A 23,767-nucleotide genomic window follows, 5' to 3' on the forward strand; every position below is an offset into this window, starting at 1 on the left:
TGTAATGGGACCCTTGTCTAGGAACAAAACCACTATTTTTTTGCAGTGTAGGGAGTGTGGAACAGCATAAAGAAGAACTCAGTTTGTTGTACCTGTCTAAACCCTTCCGTTCCCCCAGACATCCCCAAGAGATTCCTATGCAGAGGGCTCCTCTTGGATTAAGGTATGCTTTTCCTCAACTGGTTATTTTGTGTGTGCATGTGATGAGCAATATAACATTAATCTTTCTTCCAAGAGCTAACCATCCTTTCTTTAAAGCACGCCCAAGCTTCTCTGGTAGAGGGAGTGAGAGGAAAAGTTTGTGGTCCACTGTAACTGCGATTTACCGGCAATAGAACTGTTTCGGTTATAAGTGTTTGTTTTGTAACCTTGCTTATAAAAATGGAAAGCGTTTCTGTTCAGCTTTTTGTCTTATTTGGAAGGGATCTGAGCACAAGATATAAGTACTTCTGACTCTTTAGTTCAGAGGCCTCGAACTCTCCCTTTGACACTGTTTTTACTCTGCAGCCTTGAACAAGTCACTTTAACTCACATGAGTTACTTGAACATGTCACTAACTCATGTTGCAAACAATCCAACTGGGTAAGAGTCATACGCTCAGGCCCTTAATTTTTCTTAATCAGTTTCCATATGTGTGAAATGGGGGTACTAAAATAACAACAACTAGCTATCATATTTGAGAAGGCTGTGATGAAAATTAGTTAGCCTTTGTGTGGTGGTTTTTCAAAAATTGGCCAAGTGTTATCATTTAATTCTTTTTTGTTACATTTCTTATTCTTGTAAATGTGTACCATAATTTTAAAGGCAGGCATCTTTCCTGAAATACTAGATTGAGAGGTAGATGTTTGAGTTTATAGTTTGCCTAAGCAAGTGGTAGTGGGCAAAAGGAACTTTGTCTAAGGGTTTCGGGGAGGATGAGAGGCTTGCAGAGGCAACAACTACAACTGAGGCTCTGTAATTGTCAAAAGAGAAAAAGCTGTGTGAGTTTGCTTTTGTATTTCCCTTTATCAGCAGCATGGTCTGACAAGTGTGCCTGGGCCAATTGTATGTGTAGTAACACATGAAGAGTGATGGTTATCATCTGTTTTCTTTTATTCAGTTTTATTTTTCATTATCAGATTTCATCGATGGAGGAGGGAAAATAAAAACCAAGATGCTGTATTCTGAAATAAACAAACCACAAAAAAGGGGGCCAGATACTATTGCACATTAGTGAGATTGTAGCATGCCTCCAGGCAAAACTGTGGGCTCAACAATGAGCCTGCCTTCGGCCTGGCAAACAGCAGATCCTCAGCGTGTGCTGCCTGATGAGACAAAGAAGGGTTATCCAAAGTACCTGCCCTCCAGGGCCAGAGGACCTGTTAGTCTCCACTGACTTATGGCAGTCATCTCTAGAGGCGGTCAAAAATCAGGATTTCCATCCAGTGAGACATTCTGATATTTCATCATTTGTTTTCATCTTCAATCAGGGACAACAAGTTGAAATGCCAAAATATTTCACGTAGCAGAAAGATCTGCCACTTTCTATTGAAATGAAATGTTTCAGCGTTCCTGAATTTTGGCTCAGTTTGACATGAATCTGTGTCTCACTGAGCTGCCGTGGTGCCTCATGGGAGTTGTAGTTCAGTTGCCTCATGCCACAATTCTGCTTTAAATCTCCCATGGTGCCCTGCAGCAAGGCAGCCAGAGGGGAGGACCACGTGGCAGCTCAGGCAAACACAGATTAATGCTGAGCTGATCCCAAACAAAACATTTTAGTTAATTTGACAAACCCAAATGTTTTGATCTGCTGTCAAACCAAAACGAAATATTTTTGTTTTTGATTTTTTTCCCTACCGAAAATCAAACTTCTGTTGCAAAATTGAAATTTTACTGTTGCATTTTTTGTCATAAACAGTTTTGACAGAAAATTCCTGAGCATCTCTGGTTATCTCCCTCTCAGACTGGAGGAAGCAGTGCAAAATTATTTGCTTCCTTTCTCTTTTGGCAGGGTGCAGGACAAAGGCAGCCTTGCTGAGGGAAAGTGGCCTATGGTAACACTTGGTTGGGAGAAATTACTCCCACAAATAAAGTGGCCAATAGGCTATAACTGGGATGCTCTCCTCTTTGCTTTGCACAGATAAAATGCACAGATAGGCCCTTCCACCTACTGGGCCCAATCATCAGCTGGTGTGAAGTCATGTTGATTTACACTAGCGGAGGTTCTGGACCATTTTTACTAGCTACGTACATTTCGGCACACTGTCATGGTAGTGTGATTCTGAAGACGTGCTCCTTTGCTGCTTCATATGCTCCCAGTTTGTAACTTGTGTGTAAGCACAAGTGAAATCAAAATTCAGGCCAAAATACTTTATTGTCTAGTTAGATAGTCTGTTTCCTTCTTTCAGAGTAGCAGCCGTGTTAGTCTGTAACTGCAAAAGAACAGGAGTACTTGTGGCACCTTAGAGACTAACAAATTAAGGTGCCACAAGTACTCTTGTTTCCTTCTTGTTGACAACATAATAGGCCGGCTTCTCAGCTAATGTGCCAAAAGGTTTTTTAAAAGTAACATATCTGAACAAAGTGTGTAACTTTTTTCATATTGAATCCATTTTTTCTCAACAAATGTTATGACATTTATACTAGTTTTTTCTAAGATCTTTTGACTCTTCTTGGTTAAAACAGCATATTTTTCTTGTTTAACCAGGTACTTTTCTTTCTATGCAGTATTTATTCTTACAGCTTCCCAAAGTAAGCTTCTGTTTTTTGGCAGGAGAAAGTTGTTGGCTTCCCATTAAATTAATTGCTTTCCTTTTAATATTTAATACAGAGTATAGATACATAACTCTAAAAATATCTTGCAACTTGTCCATAATACTGGACTTTCCTAGACTCCATTAAGAAGTTGTACTACATTTTGCAGATTTTTTTCCTTGGTGTTTAGCTATAAAAACTGCTGAATGGATGAAAATGAGTAAAATCAGTGTTTCTTCCCTATTCATCAATGCTGTTTTTACTCTTTGTGTAGACAGCTAATTTGCTGGTTGTTTGCCTGAGGGGAATTCAAGTAAAAAAGGAGGATCAAGTTACTAGAAAAAGGTGCTTCTGTCTCTAAAGAACAAAGTACAATGATTCAAGAAGAAAAAACTTTGAAAATTTGTCAAATGCCAGAGTGTAATTTATACCTGGCCAGGTTACACCATATACGAATATTTGTGTAGGATATTTTTGCAACTGTTTCCTTTAGTAACTTGTAAATATGGATACTATCCGTGACTGGCAATCCCCTGCTGTTTGTGTCATGGTCTGAATCCTTGCATGAAAAATGTAATGCACCTCTTTAAGATATGCCTGCAAACCCAAACATACTGTGTTTGTGCAGTGCTGTTGCTCATTTTCAACCTTTTTTGTTCCTCATTACCTCTTTTCATTAAACATGTTAACAAGCCTGTTCCTTAATTACCGGTAATTTGTCCCTCATTGCAAAAAAGGATGCTCTAAATTCACCCTGACCCCAAACATCCATTGTTGTAAGTCTTTTGGGGCTGGATCCAAAGCCCAGTGTAGTCCATGTGATTCTTCCTATTTATTTCAGCAGGCATTGAATCATGCACGTGCATCAGAAATAACTATTTGTGAAATTTAAGTAACAGGAAATGTTATTTACGATAAAGAAATCCCACAGCTACTTTAACCTTTCTACACTACTGTTTTTCTTGTCTTCCCTGTTTTCACTTCTAGTCCCACGCTTGGGTGTTGGCAAGTTGAGAGAGTGTCACAATGGGGGAATGTTACTTATTTTTAAAAAAACATAAATGTGGTTGTTGTGAAAGCTGCCAGATTGACAGGCCTGTCACGTGAAACCTTCTGTTTAAGCACAGAACAGGTACAGCTTGGATGATGGCTGTGCAAGCATCATGCCAACGTGTGTCAACCTTCTTCGGAGTGGGTGGGTGCTTCAGTCTTCATATCCATTCACTCCTCAGATTTTAGTGCCAGTTAGAGGGGGAACATCTGTCCACTAGAATTAGACTAGTAACCCATTTCTCAGAGGCCTCTGAAAAACTCTCATTTAGAAATGACTTTTGGTCACTACTTTCCTGGTTCAAATTTGAATGGGCGGTCCACATATTCTATATTCCCCAGCTCCAGTCAGTCCAAGTACAGTAGCAGTAAGGGTCTGATAGAGTAATTCCTTTTGTCCCAGTCTAGACTTACAGCATGTTCAGGCCTGCTCCTTCTCAAAGGTGAGAGTCTCTGGCTCTCATTGAGTTCATTGGAAAATGCTATCCATCTTACAGGAAAATCTCAGTATTTAGTATGATTGGGTCCTTTTATAGTGCAGGTGTGAAAGCAGCAAATTGGTGGCTAGCATACAATACATATCTTACATATTTCAGTAAGGGGCATCTGAGTGAATAGTGAAAATATCATGAGAGGTGCTTGTAATTAACTCTTCCTATGTAAGTTTGAAGACAGTTGTTTTTGATGCTATTTAAAATCTCTCTGGAACATTATACTAGCTTAAATTATTCATTAATAAACAAGTCTTTCCAGTGCAATCCGATACAAAAACATCGTTTTGATGTCTACTGAACTTCCCAGAATGCCTTTTACTGTGAACTTGTCTTGATTATATGGACATCAGTTTTGACTGTGGAAAAAATTCCAGTATACCTAAGATCAGGAATGGTTACCAAAAGGCTTATGTTCTTGGTCTTTTCCTCTTGCATCCCAAACAACAGAGCTGTGAATAAATGGTTAAAAGTTAAATATTCTACTTAGAGAATTTGAAGTGTCTCATAATAAAAATAGTCAGAAGTAAAGAGGAACACATACCTGAATGTTCTTTTTTAATTTTTACTTTGTATTGAGTTTAAAAAGACAACATTATCTACAGGACTATGAACGAAGAGAAGCTGTGTGTTTATTGTTTCACTGGAACTGAGAACAATGTCACTCTAATACAAAATCCAATATAGTCTCTGGCCAGAGCAGATATTTTTATTGTATTAGATTATTAAGCACAAAAATGTGCAACCCTAAATTACTCCAAGAGATAGAAACAGCCATTAATGTGAAAGATTTGAAAAAACAAAAAGTTAAATTTAGGGAGCTCTCCTTATTTTAAAGGACATTGGCGTAGTCCCATGTTAATGGTGTCTTCCAGTTCAGGGCGCACTTAAAAGTTGCTGAGAGTATTTTCCAGTGCTATTGGGTAAATTTCTTTCACATTTCTTCAGTGAACTCCTTAAAGTGGTGGATTTAGATTCTTATCTAAAAGTGGATTGTAAAAGCTGGACCCTGGAATGTAGATTCCATCCTGCAGTTTGGTTGTGCTGTCTAATTTTTCAGACTTGTAGCAAAGCTATTTTTCCCCCCAGCAATTTTAATCTAATTTAACCAGTATAATCCCCCTGAATAACATCTCCTTTAAAATGTTCAAAATGTTCAGCTCTTGAGCAAAGATTGGAATTTAGCCTTTTAAGAAGAAGTGTTCTTGTAATGGAAAAAATATTGATATTTTTAAAGCAAATTTGATCATATGACTGTTACCTAGAGTGAAATAGCAACTTACAGCATAAGTTTTGTGTATTGTGAAAATATTTTTGGGGAGCAGTGTATTTCTCAGTTTGTCTTAGAAGCTATAGTTAACTTTTAAGACAATTAATGAGGTTTCCATAGCCTAAAAAAATGTTGGCTAGAAAATTAACTCCTTTTCCAAGTGTATTTAGAAAAAATTGTATAGAATGAGCCATATTTTTCTGGCCTTGTTCATGCAAATAATCCACTAACGTGAGTAATGCAAGCAGGATTTGGCCCGCTATGTGTAAGTATATGAATTTGTATGAAGTATAAATTATGGCCGACATTTCTCAACATAGGTACTTGAAGTTAAGTTCCTAATCTCTGAATTGGACCCGTTGTGCAATCACTTAGTCGCATGCTTAACTTTACGCCTATGAGTAGTTCCACTGAACTCAACAGAACTACTCTGATGTATAAAGTCATTCATGTGCAAATGTTTGTGGGATTGGGATCTTAGACACCTAAGGAGAAGTTGTCCTGATTTTTCCAAGATGCTGAGCATCTGCAGTTCCTATTCAAATGAATTGGAGCAAGGGGTATTCAGTACGTTTGCAGATTTGGGTCATTTTTATTTAGAGCCTAAATATGGATTTAGGAGCTTAATTTCAGGCTTCTATGTTTGAAAATTTGTCTTAGGCCTAATATATTTAATGAAAAGTTATACTTCCTATCTTTTAATATTGCAGCAGGATCTTTTTTTTGGCTCATTGTAAAACTAGGAAAAATTGTTTAGACTTGTCATATGATTTTTGGGGCTGCAGCACATCATTATTATGAATGAATGCAAGCACATATAGAAAGTACCTATTTTGCCAACAAATGTCTATAACTGATCACCCATAAACACCAGGAATAATTGCCTGCTATGGGATTGTTACAAACTTGGTTGCCTTTTTGCTGCTTCTGTCTACAAATTTTGGGGTGTGGAGGAAGGGGAAAGAAGGGAAGTTGTAGGAGGAGAATGTGTCTGGGGGCGTGGGGGGAGGTTGACCTGAATGAGAGGAACCCCTGCTGACATGGCCAGTCTGACCCATTGAATGGTCTGAATACAATAAATGCTGCTTTATCCTTTCTTGAAAGGAACAAGATAGCACAGCCTAAATGCCTGGGTGTGCTTAAATAGGGAACTCTGGGACGTTTGAGTTGAGTGTGTTTGAAATCTGAGCTCTCTGACAGCCTGGGAGCTGCCACAGGTCACCTGCCTTACTCCATGGGGATAGGCCCAGGTCTCACAAGAAATTGTCCATGGACGAATTGTAGTACAAATTCCTTTCTTTGTTGGTTGGCCTCTTTCACTAGACCATGGCCTATAAAATTTTGTAAAAACAATTCTTAAATATTATTTGAAAGGGCAAATGGCCATGCTGAAAGGTTTGACAGTTTGACATATAGTGTATGGTTTTGATAGCTTGGAAACTGAAATGTGGAGCCAAGACTCTCCTTATGCTTGTTATAGGCTCGGTGTTTTTTAAATAGTGTCTAGTTGCTGTGCAGAGTTCCTTTGCTCCTAGCAATTTGACAGGCAATGAGTCTGCTTCAGTGATCTTAAATCCTTTTAGACTAATTTGTGAGAGAGCAGAAAAACAGCTAGCACCTTTTGGATTCAATGTTCAAAAATAGAGAATCAGGTATTGCCAATTAAACTGCCATTTCAAACAATTATATCAAGACAGATTACTTTAAATTCCTCTGATAATGTCATGCAATGCCTAAAGAGAAAGCAACTGGGAGTTTCTCTGCAGACAAAAGGATTTGAGTGGACCAAACTCATCAGTGACTGAGGCAGAGGTAGTCTGAACCAGATTTCTGCATTAAAATGTTGCATATGTGCAACACGAATGCAAGCAGTGTGCATACTCTTCCCCGAATAGCCAAAGGCCATTTTAAAGAGCTGCTGGCCCCTCAGTCACTGGCCTACTAGTTAATTGCCACACGGGCTTCGTGACACATGGGCAGATAATATGACATTTTCAGTTTCTGTCACTAGCAAACGCCACAACGTTGCTTGCACTAGTTGCTAAGAAGCTGTCAGAAACCATTAGCAGTTGGCTAAAGTTGCCCTATGGCATTTCCTCATGGCATCAGCAAAACGAGCATAAATCACCCAGTGGAGCCTACTGCTATACTAATGAGGCTGTAAGCTTGTTTATGGACTAGCATCATTTTTATGATTATTTCCACCTTTTCAGTTTGCCTTCATTTGGCGCTAGGAGAAGTCAACTTCAGGAATGAAGTCACTGCTGACATTTTACAAATGTGGTTCGTAGCTGCTACCATGTGGTTGGTCAATGGTTCTTCAAGTTTGGTTAGTGATGTTAAAAGAAAAAAAAAGGGAAAGAAATTCTCTGGAGACCTCATAGAGGTGACTGTATCAAATTGCAGAGTGAATGGAAATGTTAAAAAACACAATTGACCATTTAGACTTTCCTCTGAGGTTTAGTCTTTACAGGATCAATTTTCAATTTAAAAAAGTGGAAGAGGTTAAACAATTTATTTAAAATATATGAAAGTATTTGCTTTTAGAATAGTTTGTTGCTTTATTATCCACTTCCCCCTTTCACCTTCCCTAACTTGTGTCGGACAGGACTAGAGTTTATTGTTTTAGGCTTTTCTGAACATGCACCAGTATTTATACTGGATTGAAAGCATTTGCTTCCAATGAAAATCTTGTCTTAGATTACAACCCAGCAGTGTAATTTCCCTCCCAGATGGGAGTAAAGTAGCTGTATTTGCCTAAAAACAGTAGGAAGAACAAACTGTGCATTAAGCCAAGGCTGTTTTTGGCTTGAGCTAATGATGTAACAGAAACCTTTTATTTGGGATAGGTCACTGCCAGGGATTGAAGGAGGTGATCTGGCTCTCGCTTGAAAGGTTTCTCCATTGTATCTACATAAGTCTTCACTTAAAAAATTCTGTTCCTAATGCTTCTGCTTTCATACAGCAGAAATAAACAGGAAAGGTTCTGGGGAGTGTTATACATGGAATGCAGAAAGCTTTTCCTCTCCTAATGGAGTATATAATTCAGGTGCCCTGAAGGCATGCTTTCAGGAATTCTTTTGCCTGAGGTAATGGGAAGCTCAGGCTGCTTTAAGGCCTTGATTATCTATTGATGCACAAAGCTGGAAAAAAGTCATCTCCGTTGGATTATAGTACATATTTCCATAAATTATCAATGAATTCTCTTCTAGTCAGGCACTAGGCATTGCCTACTAAATTAATCTGAAGGGGGGTTAGAAATGGATAGAAAGTATATTTTAAAAATAGCGGTAAAACAATCCTAGGGAGGTGGTGAAAGACAGTGTCATTAGGTTAGAAGCTTTTCATTTTTAATCAATGAACATGTAATATTTTTCTTTTCCTTGCTCTTGTCTCACAGATAGAAAGTGGATTAGCCCATGGAAATTTTAAATGCTGTTGAGTTGTTTCCTTTGCTCATGTTTCTTTTATGACTTATTATTTTATATGGTGAATTGCTTCTCTGTATAAAAGCCTTTCTTTCTTTCTTTCTTTCTTTCTTTCTTTCTTTCTTTCTTTCTTTTAACCTACTGAGCTTTCAAAGAATTTATCAGCCAAAGATATCTGGACTCTTCATGAGGACCTTGTTTTATAATTATGAATATTCAAGTCTAGTCTTGCATTAAATACACACAATCAGTCATAAGGACAGCTACAAATTCACTACAGTCAGTAGTAAAATATATAAAAATGTAAAATACTAAAAATATAAAACTTTGTCACTTTTTTTAGTTAAACTCTACATAATGTATGACAATTCTGACAGTCCAAAACCCATCTTTTGTTTTTTATTCCTAACAGAACAGAGTTAAACTCTTGATTCAGCTCAGTTCAGTTTATTTTCTTGATCATTCTTGCCTCGGGGTGTAGAGAATACTTGCCTAATTGCATCACAACTCTGCACTTACCATAAAAGTACTATCCTTGGAAGCCATGATACATCATTCAATCCGCACGCAGGGGATGAAGAGAATAAATCACTATATGGATTTGTTTATGAACTTCGTTTTGGGGTTTAAACAAAAATGGTGCACTGATTGACCAGGCACTCAAAACCATTGTTTTTCTCTGCACAGTAGGCCGCTATTTCACCACCGACAAAAGCCACTGCTATCCAGTTTTATACTCCCGTAGATGAGCTGCTAATTTGGCGAGTTTAAGGCCCTCTCTATGTTAAGGACATTTGTGCTGGATCAATGTAATTACATTGGTGCAAACACCTAATGTAGATGTGGTGCACCAGCACCAGACAGGGCTTACATTGCATTGGTATAAGTGTAGTTAACCCAGCATGAATTTCTTTGGGCCGGGATTTTTAACAGCATCTCAGGAGATTAGGTGCCCAAGTCCCAGTGAAAGTGAATGTGAGTCGGGCATGTAGATGCTTTGAAAATTCCAGTCTTAATATAGATTGAGGCTCTATCTTACTATTGTCGCTTTGAACTTGGGTAGAGGACCAAATGGTACAAGAGATTTGCCAGCAAGCTGACTCTTAATTTGAACTTTGCATCTCAGAGTGGAACATGGCATCTGGGCTGCTGCACGTTAAGGTGACATAACATCATCAATACATTACAAGCCACAATTTGAGTCAAACACCATTTGCCTGATCTGTAAACAGAGAGATTTCTGTGAAGGTAATGAAGAGACTCCCCCTCCTCCAGCTTGGCAAGCAGGGTGCTTAATTCACTTTTTTTGTTGCTGTGCTGAATGAAATGAGAGAAATGGCTATCTCATTCTTATAGTTGTTCAGAATAAACCAGAATTTGGCTGAGAGAGGTTATTTTCTCCCCCTCCCCAGGAATTACAGCACAAAAGAATTTATATCCCATTTAAATATTCATATACCCCAAAGTCAGGCTTTGACTGAAGTATCTAAAGATAGCATAAGTCAAAATTTGATTCACTATATTTACAGGTGACGGCTTGGACAACAGTGTAGCTTCCCCCAGCACAGGTGATGATGATGATCCAGATAAGGACAAAAAGCGACATAAAAAGCGTGGCATCTTTCCCAAAGTAGCCACAAATATCATGAGGGCATGGCTGTTCCAGCATCTAACAGTAAGTGAACTCTAGATCACATTTGTGAAATGAACATGGAAAATGTCATGGTCGTGGTGGTAGTAGACAAAAATATTTAATAACATGTTACTGACAGGCAGTTCAGGGTGCTTTTCCAATTGTGTCTTTACATCATTTGCTAGATGCCACGAGAGAGAGAGTATTTATAGTATATCTTTGTTTTTGTTGCTTTTAGCTCTTTGGTTTGAGTGCAGTTGTTAACAGGAGGTCATCGGAAAGTGTGATAGATCTTACAGTAATAACATTAGACCAATCCTGCCCTTGTTCACGTGGCTGCAGCTCCTGTTGACTTCAGTGTGAATTGCTGCTTTGTAGAGGAAAGCAGAGTTTGGCCCATTGTTCTGTGTTCTGGAGAACCTCAGAGAATCAATTAGGGGAAAAAAACCAAAGCTTTTATTCAGATATGTGTCAGAGATCAGAGAATTCCTATCAGAGAGAGGTCGGAGTCCATCTGCTGTAATGGAAGAGCATCATTTTTAATTTGTTTGAGACTTTCTCAGTCCCAGAGTGTAAGTTATCACTGTATTTAATATCACAAAGGGGGGGGGGGAAAGATGTACAGTTAGATGTTGCCACAGCAACTATATTTATTTCTGTGATTAGAAATAAAAACTCTAGGAAGGTGCATTGGGTTGAGCTTTAGTCTGCTGCTTTCATTAATGATGTACAGTGTCTGTCAAACCTTCAGTTGTTACCTGGCAGTCAGACATTTCTACTGTCATCCCTTTTTGGAGTCAAATTATGATATGGTGAAGCATCACCATGTGTTCATTCACGTGGGATTTAGGCCCACAGACTGAAATCCTCCAACGGACCCTTTGAGTAATGGAAGAATGAGGCCCAAACGAGGTATATGATATTAAAGTACATCCCCACTTCTGATCTCACACTGCATCAACGACCCACTCTCTTCCCTGCCTGTCTTTGGGTTAGGGGTAAAATAAGAAGCCAATCAACTCACTCAACCACAATGGGTTTCTGCCAAATTAGTAAATATCAATTAATGTTTCCTCTTGTCATCCCTACTTCTTTCCCTGTGCCAAATAACTAGAGACTGGATGTCTGACAAAACTGTATCAGGCAGGGAATTCTTCCCTCCCTACACCATCCTGGGTGGCTATAAATGAACCTTCATGCCTGATCATGCTTGCTCAAGCCGAGATAGGTCTTTAGACACCTCCCAGTTGATCTCCCTTACTGGCACAGTCCACACCAACTGGTATAGTGGCACCAAGCTATCCCTGTATCAAGAGCATCTTAGAGCACTCCAAGGTAGTGTTTCAGAAGGTTGAAGTTTATGTTACAAATGAAAAGGGAATGCTTAACCCCCATTACAAGGCTGTCTTCTCACCAGATATACAATGAGAATCTGGCAGGCTCTGATGCCACTCAGTGACATACAAGGTTGCAGGCAACTGACACCGAAGTATTCTGCAAATAGTCAATGGATACACTCAATCTTGGCCCTTAAGTCTAGTGACATTCTGATCCTCATACCAGCCTGACATCTCTGCACCAGCTGGCTGATGCAATGGCTGCCAATTTCTTTCCTACACTCCAAGATTGGAGAGAGACACTGTGGCAACTCTGCAATTACAATAGAAACAATTACAACGCACAACCAAGTGCAATAATCAAACTCAGACCAGCCCCTACACTTCCTGCTTGAACTGTCTTATATCTGAGGTGCTCTAAGAAATATTTATTATTTATATTATCAATATTTATTTCCAGAAGCACAGACAACGTGCTAAGTGCTTTCCAAACTTGGGCAATGGGTGTGAATGGTGCATTGCAGATATAAGACAACTGCTTTTCTGCAAGGTGCTTATTATAACAACTAGACTGCCACTAGTTGGTGGCAAGTACCTCCTGGAGCAATGCCAGTGAAGTAACTTCCTCATTCTGTAGAGTGAAGGCAGTAATCTCCAGGACCAGTGCAATAAAGGGAATGCTCCTTCTCCAGCATAGCATTGAACTGAAACTAATTAAAAATCCACCATCCCTGCAGAGGAGCAGCCAAACCAGAGTTAGCCATGTTGTAATTAACAAAGGCTTAATGAAGACCCTCCTTATCCATACATTTGTGCAGCATCGTGCTGGCTTAAAATAAAATAAAAAATTAATGGAGATATCCTATCTCCTAGAACTGGAAGGGACCTTGAAAGGTCATTGAGTCCAGCCCCCTGTTTTCACTAGCAGGACCAAGTACTGATCTTGCCCTGGATCCCTAAGTGGCCACCTCAAGGACTGAACTCACAACCTGGGTTTAGCAGGCCAATGCTCAAACCACTGAGCTATCCCTCCCCCTAGCTTGAAGCTTGCCTGATCAGTCTTGTAAAACTGTAAAGGGTCACCCTCCCTACTTCCAGCAACTGCAGGTGGTTCATTGTGCTAGCCAAGTCATATCAGCTCCAGGTGGATCATGGACCGTTCTCCAATACAAAAAAAACTTGAAAAGGTTGCCCAGAGAAGCAGACATTTTAGGCTCTCTAGAGAGCACGTTGTGGTTAATAGCAGACTAAGAATACAAAGTTACCATAACATGGTCATACATGGTAAGGAGATGTCTTTATACTCTGGAAGGCTACATACAGCTTTGGCCTATCCCTCCACCAGTGAAAGCACTAGAGAACATCTGCATTGAAATGGGTGACTGATCATGTGTGTGCAGAAAGAATTCAGTGAAGTATGTTGATATTCTGGAAAGAGTATCTGGACTAGAGCTGTAGATTGGACTAGAGCTGTAGATTGCTGCATGACACACTGCTTCTGACATGCCACATTAGAGACAACAGAAAAAACGGAGAATACAGTCCGGTAGCAACTGCAGGTATTTGGGGCAACTGATCTTTCTACCAGTTCAAACACCGTCAGATGCCAAAGTCCTGTAAGAACACGCATTGTGGAAGGCTCACGCACTTGCTGCCTGGAAATGAGACCGACAATGCCATTGTTTCTGTGATTTATATACCTGTAAGTTAGGTATTCAGTGGTAGATACCTTAGGATGATGATGCCCACAAGTCGCATCATTCTGTGGGATTGCCTTGACTGGGGTTAGTAATATGCATGAAGGACCTGATTACTACTGAATTTCCAGGCCCAAGTCAGAACTGGGAAAAATTTGGAAGTGGTAACAGCCCAGTCCAGCTTATAAAACTTCTGGACATCTAATGATTGCTTGGTGCATCAATCCTCTATAAACGTGCACACCAGAACCATTGCCTCCCCAGTGCATTGGACTCTCCTTACAGATTAGAGTACAATACTCATTCAATCCTCTCCTAAAAAAATCTCTCAGGAAAAGATCTCAAACCTGCAGGTCTCTTCATTTCCTTGAAAAGACAGATGAAATGGTGGACCATTAACACAAACAGCCACCAGGAAGAATCAAAAAGCATGAACCAGAGTGGTGACGCAAGGTTCAGGTGCTCCAGAAGAGAAAGCAGTTTACTGTTGGCTAACTTTACATGCCTCAGGTGCATATTGCACCGATCTTTGAGCTGTTGTACGTCATCAGCTGACGGACAAATGAAGCAAGTTCATTACTAAGGAATGTGAGAGAGGAAGGGAGGCCCCTCTGTCCTTTTTCATTTAAGGGTACCTGTCTTACCAGCCAAGCCTGAAATATCAGGAGACACTGACAGTCCCCAGATTCCTGGTTACTAATGCAGAACCTTTGAATATTCTGCACGCTGAAGATTATAGTCCATCTGAGAAAGGAACTAAACTTCTTGAAAACTATGTAAGAAACAGCACAGCCTATAGGCATGGTTCTGTCAGAATAAATTGGAAATTAGAATCCATAAAGAAAAAAATATTCCTTTTTAGAAGGCTAGACTCCAAAGGCTTTGCCATCATAATGTAGGTTCAGTGTTTAAAGACCAGATGCACCACAAGCCCCATTGGCATCTGCAGGGTCACTTTAGCCCACAGCTGAGTGAGAGATGCTCCTGGAGGGAAAAGTGTCACACCTTGTTAGACCTGAAGAAATGCCTGGTGGGAAAGGGGTGGAACTAATGACAGTGATCCAGCTGCTTGACCCATTGCCAGGCCTGGCACTGTATTTTGAACGGCCTGTATGTGCAGCATCCAGGGCAGGAAAAAATGGGAGGGAATATCTCCCCAAATCCCATTCTTGCCTTACCTGCCTCACCCCCATGAGTTCAACATTCTGGTGGTGCAGATAACAAATTCTGGTAACTCAGCATGGGCCGTAAGGAGACAGATTCCCAGCTGAGAATCATGTGGCAGAAGCTGGCCTAGGAGGGGATGTAAGACCCAGACCCACAATCAGAGCTTGCCATAGGGGTGGGAGGGTTGAGCCATTGCTCAGGTTGCCTTGCTTCCGGGGTGCCGTTCTGGTACCTCTGACCCACTGACAACCAACAGGGCTTAGAGGCAGCCAGGCAGGCGCGGCAGTGTCTGGAGAGGGTGGACGGACTGAGCTGCAGGAGGGCAGCTGGACCGGCCAGGTAGCTCCTGCGAAGCCGGGGTGCCCCTCTTCCCCCTCTGTCTGCAGCCACTGCTGCTCCTGCCTCCCCTCCCCCCAGTGCCCAGGGAGCCACGCCTGGCCAAGCTGCTCAGGTGCTAGAGCCTGCCTCCTGTCCGCTGTGCAGGGTGGGGCATGGTGGTGAGGGGGCGCTGGTGTCGGGGTGTCCCCCTTCCCTCACCCGTGTACCCAGTCTCCACTGACTGGGTTGGGTAGTCAGGGGCTGCATGTCTGTGCTGGTGCCTCTGGGTCTGACGTTGGTTCTGCCGGGGATGCTGTTCAGGCTCCTAAATGCTCTGCTTAAAGAGACAGCATGCTGACACACTTACTCGGGCACACTCACTCCAACGCAAACACATTCTCTCTCTTTCTCTCTCTCTCTCACATGTCGTAGTTGTTACTTCTTGGTACTTCCTGTCGAAATGCGCAAGGCACATATACTCTCTGAAATTTTATGCTTTAAAAGTTCGTTAAGGATTACAGTGCTGTTAGTTTAGTTTTTTGATTGGTCTGTTCATTTCATAATTTTTTTTTCTTATTCTTAAATTTTAATTCTTTGAGTAGTGAGTTCTAAAATGCCTAACCTGTCCTGGTTGGAGTAATTGTCACAGATTGAAGTGTCAGTAGAGGAGGTTTTGGAATTAATTGATAAACTTAACAGTAACAAGTCACCAGGACCAGATGACATTCATCCAAGAGTTCTGAAAGAACTCAAATGTGAAATTGCAGAACTATTAACTATGGTTTGTAACCTGTCCTTTAAATCAGCTTCTGTACCCAATGACTGGAAGATAGTTAATGTAACGCCAATATTTTAAAAAGGACTCTAGAGGTGATCCCTGCAATTACAGACCAGTAGTCTAACGTCAGTACCGGGCAAATTAGTTGAAACAATAGTAAAGAATAAAATTGTCAGACACATAGAAGAACATAAATTGTTAGGCAAAAGTCAACATGGTTTCTGTAAAGGGAAATCATGTCTTACTAATCTATTAGGGTTCTTTGAGGGGTCAACAAACATGTGGACAAGGGGGATCCAGTGGACATAGTGTACTTAGATTTCCAGAAAACCTTTGACAAGGTCCCTCACCAAAGGCTCTGACGTAAATTAAGTTGTCATGGGATAAGTGGGAAGATCCTTTCATGGATTGAGAACTAGTTAAAAGACAGGGAACAAAGGGTAGGAATAAATGGTAAATTTTCAGAATGGAGAGTGGTAACTAGTGGTGTTCCCCAAGGGTCAGTCCTAGGACCAGTCCTATTCAACTTATTCATAAATGATCTGGAGAAAGGGTAAACAGTGAGGTGGCAAAGTTTGCAGACGATACTAAACTGCTCAAGATAGTTAAGACCAGAGCAGACTGTGAAGAACTTCAAAAAGATCTCAGAAAACTAAGTGATTGGGCAACAAAATGGCAAATGAAATTTAATGTGGATAAAGGTAAAGTAATAAACATTGGAAAAAATAACCCCAACTATACATACAATATGATGGGGGCTAATTTAGCCTACAACTAATCAGGAAAAAGATCTTGGAGTCATCGTGGGTAGTTCTCTGAAGACCTCCATGCAGTGTGCAGCAGCAGTAAAAAAAGCAAACAGGATGTTAGGAATCATTAAAAAGGGGATAGAGAATAAGACAGAGAATATCTTATTGCCCTTATATAAATCCATGGTACGCCCACATCTTGAATACTGCGTACAGATGTGGTCTCCTCATCTCAAAAAAGATATACTGGCATTAGAAAAGGTTCAGAGAAGGGCAACTAAAATGATTGGTATCCGGGGGTAGCCGTGTTAGTCTGTATCCACTAAAACAACAAGGAGTCCAGTGGCACCTTAAAGAGGTGAGTAAAAAACCTCACTTCTTCAGTTGCATCTGAAGAAGTGAGTTTTTTTTTACCCCTGAAAGCTTATGTCCAAATAACTTTAAGATGCCACCGGACTCCTTGTTGTTAAAATGATTAGGGGTTTGGAACAGGTCCCATATGAGGAGAGATTCACATAATACACAGTCAATCTGTGGAACTCCTTGCCTGAGGAGGTTGTGGAGGCTAGGACTATAACAGGGTTTAAAAGAGAACTAGATACATTCATGGAAGTTAAATCCATTAATGGCTATTAGCCGGGATGGGTAAGGAATGGTGTCCCTAGCCTCTGTTTGTTAGAGGGTGGAGCTGGATGGCAGGAGAGAGATCACTTGATCATTACCTGTTAGGTTCATTCCCTCTGGGGCACCTGGCATTGATCACTGTTGGTAGACAGGATACTGGGCTGGATGGATCTTTGGTCTGACCCAGTATGGCCATTCTTATGTTCTTATGTACTTTTATTAACATATTGTGCTTTGTCTTGTCATTCATTATTTAAAGTGGTACAATCAAATAATAGTATCCTTCTATAATATAAATTTAGCTTTTACGCACCTTAGCAATGCCAGTTTAAAAAAGATTAGCTAAACATATAACTTTAGACACTTTGCAGGTGAAGGTCACTTATTTTCAAATGGTATTTGTAGTTATAGCTGTAAAATAACTTAAAATTTGTATGAGAATAGGTGCAGTTCCAAATACGATGCGAATGATGGAGTCAAATGTAGTGAGTCATGTACATGATTGTGATCGGTAAACAGAAATGCCAAAATAATTAGAGAAATGAATTCCTGATTTTAATAGAGAGAAAAATAAACCTTAATCACATATGTTAAAATTAAGTAAATATATTTTTAGTGGAGTTAAAAACAATTGACTAAAATAAAGTTGGATAATGGCAATAATGCAGAGTGTGTCTGTTAGAGAAAGTAAGCCGATTTTATTAATATTTATTTCTCTCTCCTAAAGATAGTGAACAAAGTATCAAACTTGTGTTTCTGATATCTGTGTTAAAGCTCCAGAACTGATACCTCAAGGTTTAGGATTGGGAATATTTTGCTGTATTATCCCCTGATTGCTCTAAACTTACATATAAACTTAAAATATGTCTCAAAGTGGTGTTTGTATATCTTTTTTCTTTCTTTATATAGGAATTAGATCTAGTGCTCCTGTCAGCTAATTTCTAAATTATTTGGGGGGAAAAAACTAGTTTTCTCAGGTTAAAGTTGCCCCCCCCCCAATCTGAAAGAACGCGCCCCCCCCCCCCCCCCCCCCAACTGAAATGATGGCCCTGGGCGCCAGCAAGATGCAGCCCACGTCTGACAGCGCACCCATCTTGAGTCGAGCGCCAGGCACCACAAGCCGCAGCAGCAGTGCAGAAGTCAGAGTGGCAGTACACCATATATACCACCCTTACTTCTGCACCACTGCGGGCTGCAGCGTTGTCTACAGAGCTGGGCGCCCAGCCAGTGCTTCATTTCTGCTGGGGCTGAGCTCCACCACCCCTTTCAATACAAATTTTAGCACTGGGGGAGGCAGAGGAGCCTGGGGAGCTCTGGGGACCCGGGACAAAGAGGGGGATGTATTTTGGCACCCGGGCCCACAGGGGCACTCCAGGTTCTCCCAGGGTGCCATTTTCCCTGAGGCTGGCACTGCCCACAGTTCACAGGATGGGACAGAGTAGGTGCTGCCTTATCTGGATCTTTATCCATAGTGTTGCAGAATTGACAGACAAAGGCTCAGTGTATGAGAGAGACTGAGAGCACGCTCCACACACCAACACTAGGAGGAAGGGGCAGAAGAAACCATGGATTCTAGATTTTTAAAATAGCATTGGATTTTTCCTTTTTTGGCAACGTTAGTGATGCGATCTAATTTTTTTTTAATTCCTTTTCCCAACTATTGCAATTTCTTTAATAAAACAAAGTGAAAAAAGTTAGGGAGGCCATATTTTCCAGTGGATACAGCCCTGGACTAGGAATCAGATCATGGTTCTGTCCTCAGTTCTGGTACTGACTTGCAGCAAATCATTTTACTTCTCTGTGTTTTAATTTCCCCATCTGTAAAATGGGGTGATGATACTTATAGAGATTTATAGATGAAAAGCGCTATATAAGTACTAAGCACATTCCATTGGTAGCAATGTAAAAAACAGCATTCTAATTGGCTGGTGGCAATTCCTAATTGGACTGTTATCTCAAATAACTTTTTTCAAAGATAAAAACTTTCTCTCAATTATTAACATTAATACACATCAGTGACAGGGAATCAAGTGATCTAGACAGTAATTGCTGAGTTTCATACTAATGATTAGTGGTTGGAATGATTTAAAAGAAATGTAGAACTAATACAGCCTTCAGAAAGTGTATAGATTGGTTTTAATTTACTCTATGGAGTTATTACATTAAAAAAAATTAAGTCTTCTGTGTACAGACAGGAACCTCCTTTTCTAATGTTTGCCCTTAAATTCTCATTTTCCACATAAAAGTAAACTCTCTCTCTTTGTTGAATCCCCCACCTCATTAAGGCTTTAACTTCTTGAATGCCATATTTGTACAGTACTCCCACAGCAGTGTCATTCAGCAAATCCCCATTATTTTCAGCGATGCAGCAGGACAGACTTAGTATATGTCCAAAGGCCACACAAGTGCTGTTTTCGCTGGTTGTAGACCGTGCATTCAGGGACACTCAGGGGGATAAATTAATCCAGATTGGCTGCTGCTATTATTTTTAGCATAGAGGAAAATTAGGACACCAGTAGTTAAATGCTATTAAAATAGTGACCACACTGGCACTAAATATTTTTAGCCACTGTTACTCTGACATTGGTGCTTACTTTTTATTAAAATTCTGCACTGGAACAGGTGGCCAATTTTGCTATTAGTTAGGCAAAACATATCTGTGACCCTTGTAATTTACATAAGTGAGCATGTTAAGTTGTCTCACATACATCACAATTTACATAAAATCTGCTATAAAACTGTAAAACAGTCCAGGAAGCTGCATATCACCCAAAACCTGGTGCATTATGGCAAAGTAGGTGGAACATACCCAAACAACAGGGGCTCCTAAGACAGTAAATGTTTCAATCAAAATAAGGCTGGGATTTGGGTGAGTTCTTCTGATGGCATGGTAGGGTGTTCGTCTCAAGCCTGATGTTCTGTCAAAACATCATGGTGTTATAGCTAAAAGTCAGCAAGTTTTATCAAAACATTTTTTTGTGATACAGTCCGTGACAAGATTTTGTGGGCCCCAAATTCTATATTTGAGACCAGTTAATGTGGAAGGATTGTATCATGACATCAGTTTTTAAGCAGAACTCCTCATTGAAATAAATGGCCTCAAGTGAGGTTTGTAGAAAGATCTGTATAAATGTAATTGTGACAAAGGCAGGTATAATTTCTACTTTAATCCTGGACATACTGTTAGCCAAGTCTTCCCTTGATCCCATCAATTCCTCCTTTCTCAGCTTTAAAATGTGTTTTTAAAATCAGTTACAAAAATATGTTTCATCCACCCCTTGAATCTAGTCATGAACACTCTCTATCCTCTAAATCCGCTATAATTTAAAACGTTGGAATTCAAAACCTCATTTTATTTTGGGGATTATGCAATGTAATTGGTTTGGTTCTGTGATGAGTATTTGATGATCTACACATTCATCATGTAATCAGGCAAAAAACAACAACAACCCATAAAATTATAATCCCAAAAGATGTTTAATAACAATTTAAACTATTGAAGACTTTGTTTAAACCCATTAGGGGATTATAAACTACATTTTTTTTAATGGTGCCAAGAGGTAAATTGTAGGACTTCAAACACCTTTTTAAAAACAAATTACCATGATCTAAAACGTGAATGAGCCAAGGATTTGCTTAAGGTAAACCCCGTCATTTAATCAGACGTCTTAATTTTTTTTTAATATAATTTGCAAGAATTTTCTAAAGAGTTTGTTTTGCTGAAATGGCAGAATAGACAAAATACTTACTGGGATTTGCTGTCTGTTGAGTGAAAAATAAGTTTTCCCCATGGCTATGTCTAGGTTTTGAATCTTAATTAATAACCCTGATACATTTGTAAAAAATGGAAAATATACAAATAAATAAAATAAAAGCTTTTTAGCAATGATTTTATTTGGCAGAAAGAATTTATTAGAAAGAGACTATTGTTTTAGATTATTGTAAGATTAAATTTGTGATCATAATTAGATCAGTTAAGGAGCATATGTCATATCATGATGTTTTTCTTTTTGACGATATTATTCTAACATTAAAAATACCCAATCATGTCATATTGCTTAAATTTAACATATTTCACATATATGTTTGGTTACTTTACAAGCTAACTACTTTTTACATTCACAGTTAAAGCAGGCTCCATTTCGAGTCTTTTCTGGTCGCTCTTCTGTCCCATATAATGTACAGTTTTGCAAAGATGCAGATGTGGTTAATGTGCCTCTCAGACTATGTGTAGGTCCATCTAGAACATGTTACATTTTTGGATAGAAGTAGTAGTCACAGCACATGGGAGCACATACTGGCCTGCTGACAGCATAAAAAGGGAAAGGACTGACTGAAACCAGAAATCTTTGTGTTCTCCTCCTCTTCAGAACAATTGGTTGGAAATATTAGAAGGAAACAGGCCAATTTAAATTAACCCTTCCTAACTTCATCCTGCACAGCTGATGTTTGCACTGCAAAATACCATAGATCTCATGGAGTTTGCCAACATAACAGAGTTATATTTCAATATGAACTCAGAGACTTTTTCTTGTTTCTCCAAACATATGTCTTCTCTTTCACTTAATTTTATTGTGGACAATGCAATAAATTTTTTTATAAGCCTTCCTAGTGACAGGTGTCCGGGATTCATGGATGAGGAAGGCATCTTTAACTAAAAGGATGGCACCATGAACCCAATCTTCCTTCACAGGTTGAGAGTCAGCGTTTCATATTAAGGGATTAAAATTATCCTGAAGATCTGTCAACATACTCTCCAACAAAGAATATGAACCTGAGTAGAAAGCTCCGGAAGATAAAAAGAACCAGGATTCAAATAGCTGCATGCAAATTAATATATTGACATCACAACTGCTGCACAGTTTGTTCAGAGATACTCTGGCAAAAGCTTGACCACTTTAATCTTCCCCAAAACTGTTGCTTTTGACTTGCTCTCCACCCAAAGAATTATTCCACCTGATGTTTGAGGTGGCTGAAAAGACTTAGGCTTTGGCACATTTAGTGGAAGCTACTTTTGTTACAGGCTAGTTGCTGATGTCCTCCAACTGTCATTCTTTCATGTTCACTGCCTAGATGGAGTTCTCGTATGCTAGATGAAAGCTCTTGGATTCAATCACAGATTCCCTGTTCTAAAAGACAGCACCTTCTATATTATTGTTGTTCCTGATCTGAGCTAAATTGTCCCTGCAGAGGAAAACATGGTATTGACTGTTTTTTGGCTAATGCTGGATCGTAAATGAGAAGTTCTAAGTTCTAGTCAGTTGATTGTGAATGGATTCCTCCACTGATCACTCCTTTCTTCAAACAGACACTCCTCTGTCTGTACCCTACCTAGCCAATAGGCTGGCATCATTCTCTATAATCCCGTCTTTTTTCAGGCTTCCATCGTTTGGGCTATGAAGGAAATTTCTCTGACTTCTGATTAAAACAACATATAGGTCAGACAGTTTGGAATATCTGTCTCTAGCTCCACATGACCTCTGAAAGCATTTTGGTTGAAGCCAAAACCTATCCAGTAGACCAACTAGATTTTTTTTTTCAAAGAGAAATACTTTCCCGTAAGTCCTGTCTTACTTTATTGCAGATTTTTTCCCACCTCCTGGCTTGTAGCCATTGTAATGTGTGTGTGGAAACCACCTTAAAGTCAAAGAATTTCAATTCCTCAGAAGCCAATGAAATACATTATTTTATAGTTTTTGGCAAAAATCCAAATCTTCTAAGAATTGGAGGAAAACTGAAAAAAGAAACTATGAATATGCACCAAATGTTAAAATTACACTTACTTTAATTGTACTGAAACACCTTTTGTGGTCTATTTTCAGAAACGACTTTACTATGAGCAGTATTTGCAGAAATACAATATTGGAGTGAATATTGGAATATGTTAATGGAAAGCAGTCTCTTTTTTTAATCTACTGTAATAATTCACATAGAAGACCTGATTCTTGGGTTAACCTCATCCAATAAAGTGGAAGAAACATATAATGTGACCGTCTATATCTGTTCAGTCAAAACTATCTGAAATTAAAGTACCAAACATTATTGGGGAGGGAAAAAATCATGCCAACAAATTTCAGATCCAAAATTATTCACAGGAATATTTTGGTGAATTTAGAATAACTGATACATTAAAGGAAATTGGAATATTGTGGTAAATAATTTGCAAACAAGAAACGAGGCAAAATTCATTGGCTAAATGTATTAGTTGTTTGCCTAGTTCATCCTCTAACACAGCTTCTACAACAGAGAGTTCTTGAAGGCATCTGCATTGCTCTTCAGACACAAATGACATATCTATGTAAATTTTGAGCCTGAAGCTCTTGCCTTCTTGGGTGATTACCAATTTTTAAGGAGTTTCATGAAGCACCTGTGTAAACTAATAATCTGGTCAGGTGAAAGTGCCGAAGTGCGCTGCCCCAGAAGGGTTAGGCATGGTCATCTGCCATGTAAAATAAGCTCTCTCTCTTAACAGGGCCAGATTCAGAAGTGATA

At 39.5% G+C, this 23,767-nt stretch overlaps 1 protein-coding gene across 10 annotated transcripts in view; it reads left to right on the forward strand.

The window, feature by feature from the left end:
• MEIS1 (Meis homeobox 1) overlaps nt 1-23,767 on the forward strand; it is a 125,889-nt gene that overhangs the window by 56,584 nt on the left and 45,538 nt on the right. For all 10 annotated transcript variants that reach the window (XM_034764231.1, XM_034764233.1, XM_034764232.1 and 7 more), the window contains one exon: nt 10,502-10,647. In XM_034764231.1, the coding sequence (XP_034620122.1) occupies nt 10,502-10,647 (146 nt within the window). The remainder of the gene's footprint in view (nt 1-10,501; nt 10,648-23,767) is intronic.

This window comes from Trachemys scripta, chromosome 3, assembly GCF_013100865.1.
Source record: "Trachemys scripta elegans isolate TJP31775 chromosome 3, CAS_Tse_1.0, whole genome shotgun sequence".
Classification (NCBI taxonomy): domain Eukaryota; kingdom Metazoa; phylum Chordata; order Testudines; family Emydidae; genus Trachemys; species Trachemys scripta.